This window comes from Camelus dromedarius, chromosome 34 (assembly GCF_036321535.1).
Source record: "Camelus dromedarius isolate mCamDro1 chromosome 34, mCamDro1.pat, whole genome shotgun sequence".
NCBI lineage: Eukaryota > Metazoa > Chordata > Mammalia > Artiodactyla > Camelidae > Camelus > Camelus dromedarius.
The window spans coordinates 3642818-3649244 of NC_087469.1; the positions used below are offsets into that span (position 1 = coordinate 3642818).

The following is a 6427-nucleotide window of genomic DNA, read 5'->3' on the forward strand; positions in this document are numbered from 1 at the left end:
TACAAGACACGGAGTTGAAGGTCCGTATACAAAGAAACAGAAGAACACAATCTGCCTCTGATTTGGGGTGAGGTCACAATCTCACCTTACCCAGAGATACCGAATCTCAGATACCATGTCCCAGACGCAGCCTCTTGTTAACGGTCCTACGTCTGTCGGGTCAGAACTCAGAAACTGTGGAAAAAGATGCTTTGTTAAATAAAATGTAAATGCTAAGGGATTCATACTGTATCTCTTTAAGCCCGGTTCCTTCTGGCACAGAGAAAGTGCACAGTAAAAGTGCAAGTCTGAGGCTGGTTGAACAGCTAGTGCATCATCTAAAGTGAACCCATCTCAAAGGCAGAGCAGGCTTTAAACCTGTCAGTTATTGGGGCTGGCCCAGGTCAAAGAGGTAACGTCGCTGTATTTAACGCTCTTCCAGACATGTATCTATTAATCCGTTGGCCTCGGAGGCGGGCCTGCGTTAGATACACCGTTTCACACGTGGAGGGGCTCGGCCGCAGCAGAGCCGCCTTGAGCTCCTCTGAGGAAATCCTGGCCGCTGTGTCTTTCCCCTGGCAGCAGGTTCGCCGGCGATGTCCGGTTACTACGGCGTCCGGAGGTCCTTCCTGTCGGACTCGGACTTCCACAGCACTAAGCAGTTTGCCAGCGACGCCTGCAGCCCGGGCGTGGCGAAGCCCCTCGCCTGCGAGCCCGCGGCAGGGCAGGGCCACGCGGCGCTCCTGGACCCCTGCTTCCCGGAGCCCTGCGGGGACCACCGGCCCGCCGCCCTGACCCCCGGCGGCGGCGCCCCCCTGTTCGGCGCCTCGGCCCTGCCGCCGCTGCTGCCGCCGCCCTTCCCCGGCGATTCCGCGCACTTCGTGCTGGTGAGAGAGGAGGCGGAGGCTTGGTTTGGGGGTGGGGTGCGGTGACGGGGATCGGGGCTCCCCCGGCAGCCAGCCGGGCCGAGGCCGAGGGTGCTTTTGCCCTGGAGACCCCCGCGGCGGCTCGCGCTGCCCCGGAGGTGGCAGGACCCGCCGCTCTGCCGGGACCCTCGCCCGGGGAGCCTTCCTGGAAGATCCGTGCCCGCCAAGGCAGCAGGAGGCTCGAGCCAGACGTGTAGGCGGGGACGACTAATAAAATAGGATTTATATCCATTTTATTAGTGCGCTAACGATGTTACCAGATGCTTCCCCATCTCTCATCCTGCACGTAAAGGAAGAACCATGAAGTCACCTCTCAGACACAGCTAGACTGTCAGCCAGGGCAGGTGCATCTGGATGCCTCTCTCCCCCGACCCCCCAACCTCCCCACCTCTCCTCCCCCCACCTCCCCGCCCCTCCCCCTCACTTCTCCCCACCGCCCCTCCCCCACTTCTCCTCCTCATCTCCCCTTCCCCCCTCCCCTCCCCATCTCCCCTTCCCCCTCCCCTCCCCCCTCGCCTCTCCTCCCTGACCCCCCAGATTTCTAACCTCTTCTTGTTCTCTCTCAGTCTTTCCTGAGGTGAGTTCATAAAGAAGAATACTAATAACTTTCTTATACAAAACTGTAAAGCCCTTAACCACAAAGGAATGAATCTCTGATGATGGGATTTTAGACAAAACAGGACTTGGGAGAGTGGTAATTAACATTACTATCTACACCAGACGGTAACTTATATGCGCCTTTGCTCATTTAATATTTGCAACAACTAAGGATATAGTTACTAAAGCCCCATTTTACAGATGAACAAACTGAGGTACTCAGAGTCAGAAAGGCGGTAAGTGGCCCAGCCATGAACTGAACCCAAATCTTCCCAGCTCCCAGCCTACGAGGCTCCTACCTCTGCTCACTGAGGGCAGGGTAGCCTTCCTAGTCCCCTCAGAAGCCCACCGAGCAGTTTAGAGGCTTACCCTTCCAGGAGTGAATGATGAAATGCCGTCTAAATGTTCGGTTTATTATTTTCACATTTTATTCATTTAATATTGTCTTCTAGGGAATGGACTCGATAGGTAGGTAGGTAGATATGGAGAGATAGAGACAAATCTAATTCTAAAGTAAGACAGGAACTAAAACTTTCACCTCACACACCAGAGGGGAAAGCTGCCTGGCAAGGAGGCTTCGGACAGCAGAGGGAGGACACCCAGTCTGCTCTAGAAACCATGGGCCAGCAGCACCCCATGTTGGGAAGGAAATCTGTCCCCACCAGACTGCCACCTGATGACTAACCTCAGTGACCTTTCCATCCTCCTCAGAGGGACTCGTGGGAACAGACGGTACCAGAAGGCCTCAGCCAGCCAGACCCCGTGCCAGCCGATGCCCTGCAGAGCCTGGCCCCCAGCATGAACTGCCTCTCCCAGCTGGAGTCCGGGAGCACTGCCCAGCACCGGAGCTCGAGCTGGGGGGCCCCCCTGGCTGGGGTTCAGCCCTACTCGCTGCACACACTGGAGGATCTGTACCACACACAGGGGTACCCCACCCCAGCCCCCTACCCTTTCACCTCTTTCATGACGATGTCCAATGACCCACCACCCAAGGTGGGGCCCTTCTCCCCAGATGAGGGGGCAGACACCTCTGCCCTCCAGGACCCTTCTCCGTGGACCAAAGAAGATGGAAGCCTGACCTGGGGGGCGTATGAGTGCCGCAGAGCTTACTGAAGGGCACCAGAGGACTTCTGTGCATTTCTTTAAGTCTGGTTCTGTATTCACGGATTGTTGTGGTGTGGCCGCTTGGCGAAAACAGGATTCTCAGGATAAGCCATCACTCTGCCTTTTGTTAATGGATGATGGCCTTTATTTGGGATTCTCCCCACCATCACTCCACTGAAACACACCACAATGTAAATTCTAGTTAGACGACCTGACAGTAAGATTTCTGGGGAAGCTTAGTAACCCATTGTATTCTGAATCTTCTGTTTGCTTTGAAGTACCTATCATTTTAGCACTGATTTTTTTTCTTAAACTACATTAAAAACTTTACGCAGATCATAAAACATACCGATTTTCCTGTCCAGTTTTTCTTAGTTATGAACTGTGGGTGTTCTTCTGTAAAAGAGAATGTATAGCCTATAATATAGATTAGAGCATGTAAAACTAAACTCATTTTATACCACGTGACTTTTAAGCCTGAAGCACTATATACATTTCTCTCCTTACAGTAACTTGCAAATAATAAGTAACAAATAATAACTTGCAAGTAATGAATATGGCACCACATATAAATGCTTTATTGTCTTTAAAATAGGACAAAGTCAGGACCCTACAGCTTCATAAATTCATGATTTTGACTGCCTTAAAGCCCAGGGTGTCCAATACTTAGGCTAATCCAACAAACAACAAAGGCCAAAAGCTTTCTTTGATCAATGGCAGACTTAATTAAGCTAGACATTGTCTCTCTGATGGAATAAACCTACAGTTATCAGAGTACATTAATAAAATGAACATTCCATGATCAAGTAAGAATGCATGCCTTATAAGGAAAACACAGAGAGCAGGACTGGGCTGTCGGCAAGAAATGACAGACCACAGAACACCAAGAAGCAAAGGGGCTTTGGAGAAAGACATATTGTCAAGTGTACACACACACAGCCTCTTCTCTTTGAAGGAAGACCTTGTTGGTTGTTCATTGGTCAGAAATGTATAGTTCTTAACTGTGTATAAATGAAGAAACTGACATCCAAAGCATCTATCTGTCTCGTGTAAGTTTGATTGGTGTGGATTCCTTCGCCAATTAACTTCCCACAGTAATTCCTACCAAGCAGTGTGCCTGTCTGCAGGCTGAGCCCGTCATAAATGTCTTGCACACACTTTGACTTTGCAAAGCTTGAGTCAAGGCTCAGACGTTATACCCACGATCTTCCTCTTATTTTATACCACCTTCTGTTCTTTATTCCCTTAATCACATTTTTCTGACCCCGTGAGTCCTCTGTGATCCAGTCTTTTTCTCTCCATCTTCTGGAGGCCCCAAAGCCCCTCAATTCAGTCTCCATTACATCCCCTGTGACAGTGTCCCATGCTCTAGATAGGAGTCTAGAAAGTCAAACATGGGTATTAATTCACACTTAGAAGTGAGTAAATAATATTCTTTCCTTTCCAGGCCTTCAAGGGTATAGTCTGGTTAAGCAAACACACTCCTAATTTGTGGAGTGCTCACGGGGAATACTTGAATAAGAGGCTTCCTCGCACCCCTCAGCTCCTTCCAGGGAGGACAGCCCTGGAGGAGCAGACCAAGGAGCACTGGTGGTCCTCAGTGGCTGGGCTGCATTCTCCCAGGTCCCCTGCCTGCTCCTTCCCTCCCACGGCTCCTTTTTACAGGCTGACTTGGCTTTGCTCAATATTAGCTCCTCAATGGAAGGGGGCAGCTTCTGCCGTGGAGGAGAGAGAGCTGCTTGTCTTCAGTCTGATGAGACTTGAGCCCTCAGTCCCGACTGGTGGGATGCTTTGCAGTGTCATCCGTCATCCAGCCTCACACCCACCTGGATGGCATTCCCCAAATCAGAAAGAAGAGATCGGGCCCTCTCTCTGCTTTCAGGGGCCTTCACGAGGAAGAGTTGCAAAGTCACTTTTCTAGACTGGTTGTATAAAATTTATAATAATGTGTTACTAAGTGACACACAACACCAAGAGTCGTGTAAATCATAAGTACGTGTTCGTATACCTCTACCTTTTGTTTGATTATAACACTAAATGTAGGCATGCTTATTTCTCTTTGTTTGTTGTTGTCTGCTCACCTTTTGTGTCCATCTTGTCACAGCCTGAGGATGTGCTGGCTCTCAGGTAAATAAAGCTCAGTAACCAGTGGTACCTACCTTCTTCTCAGAGCATCCAGGCCCTTTCAAAGTGTTTGACAAATTTAGTTTATAAAAAAATAGGAGACATACATAGGTCCATAGTCTGTCTAGTATCAACCCCAGTCCTCTGGTATGAAGGGGCAGGAGCAGTGGGGAGTGCTGCTGGTAATTCTAAACTATAAATGATTTTTAAGAGTTCTACTTAGCTGGACAATGTGTTGCTACATTGCATATACATAGTTTATTGAAGTACAGTCAATTACAATGTGTGTTTCTCTGGTATGCAACACAATATCCCAGTCATACATTGCACATATTTTAATTTGGTTCTGTGTTGTTGTTCTGGGAATTTACAATACTTTGTTAAAAAGTGAAACACAAGCTACAACCTTATGACAAGGAAATTAATTCTATTTCCCTATCCCATTTCTCATTCAAGTACTCTCTATTTCCTACTGCTTGCCAGGGACTAACCGCACTTTGTTGTAATAATGCACAATGCCAGCATTAAAAAAAAAAAAAAAAAAAAAACACATTCTCCTCTCCCGCTCCTTCCTTAAACCTGCTCTGCTCAGGCTCACAGCTTTCCTGGGGAAGCCAGAGAAAAGGTAAGAGCTCAGGTTTAAAACGGCCATCTCTCTCAGGTCTTTTAAGGTTTAACATGAGCAGAGATGGTGATGTCAAGTCCGAGTTAAAGAAAGCTACCCAGATGACCATATCCACAAACGGTGGAAAGCAAAGCTTGCCCATGCAAAAGCTACAATACAGGCAGTCGTCCCATAAATCGCTGGAAACAGACATGATAGTATGTGGTTGAAAATGTCTGTATTTCTCTTACAGTGTTACACAAACTTCAAAGAATGACAGGAGAAAAGTCATAGCTTTACCTTGTTTATTTAATAAATACTCTTAAATGAGCACCGTATTATCAGTTAACAATACAATATGATGGCACTCTTGTGGTAGGGGAAGGCTTCCAAAGTGTGCTACAAAAAACTCCACAAAGGGAAAAGAATGACTCACCCCAATAGTGAATATATATTTACATACATATATATGTATACATATATAAAGGTATTACTAGTATCTTTGTGATCCATTTTAATATGTAAATCTAAATAATACATTCATAAGAAATAAAGCATCAATTACATTTAATGAACTAAAATAACAATTGATGTCCAAGGTTTAAGTCACATTAAGTAACAAAATGATTCTCTTCCTTTATGCTCTGTCATTGGGTTCTATCCAAGGTATCCTCTCAGTCAAAACAACATTTCACTGTTCAATAAACACTATATTCGATAACTATTGATGTTCAAGAGCTTAAATGCAAAACCGTACATCCTGGCAAAACAAGATCCTCTAACTAGACTCGTCAAGGGCAGGACTCCTGGCTTTCTCAGTTCTGTGTCCTCAGCACCTGGCTTAAGTGCCCAGCATGCTGTAGGTGTTCAGTAATCTTTGTTAAATTGAGCGGAAATTATACCACGAAAATGAATTAGCTATTTAGACCCTGACACTGTGGGTGACATTTCTGATGCTCAAGAAAGTCTTCAGCATGTTTAGTATTTAACACAGTCATAGTTTTTGCAAATCCTGAGAGTTGGAGACAGCTTTAGTGATAAAATATGTATGATGATTCATTTTACATTTTCAAATGTCTTTTAGAAGGAAAAT

The 6427-nt window shown here is 46.8% G+C and overlaps 1 protein-coding gene across 1 annotated transcript; it reads left to right on the plus strand.

Moving 5' to 3' along the window:
• Positions 1 to 471: 471 nt before the first annotated feature.
• POU2AF2 (POU class 2 homeobox associating factor 2) lies at positions 472 to 2931 on the plus strand. The gene is made up of 2 exons (XM_031443756.2): positions 472 to 866; positions 2214 to 2931. The coding sequence occupies exons 1-2, from the start codon at positions 576 to 578 to the stop codon at positions 2613 to 2615; spliced, it is 693 nt and encodes a 230-aa protein (XP_031299616.1). The 5' UTR covers positions 472 to 575; the 3' UTR covers positions 2616 to 2931.
• The last annotated feature ends 3496 nt before the right edge of the window (positions 2932 to 6427 follow it).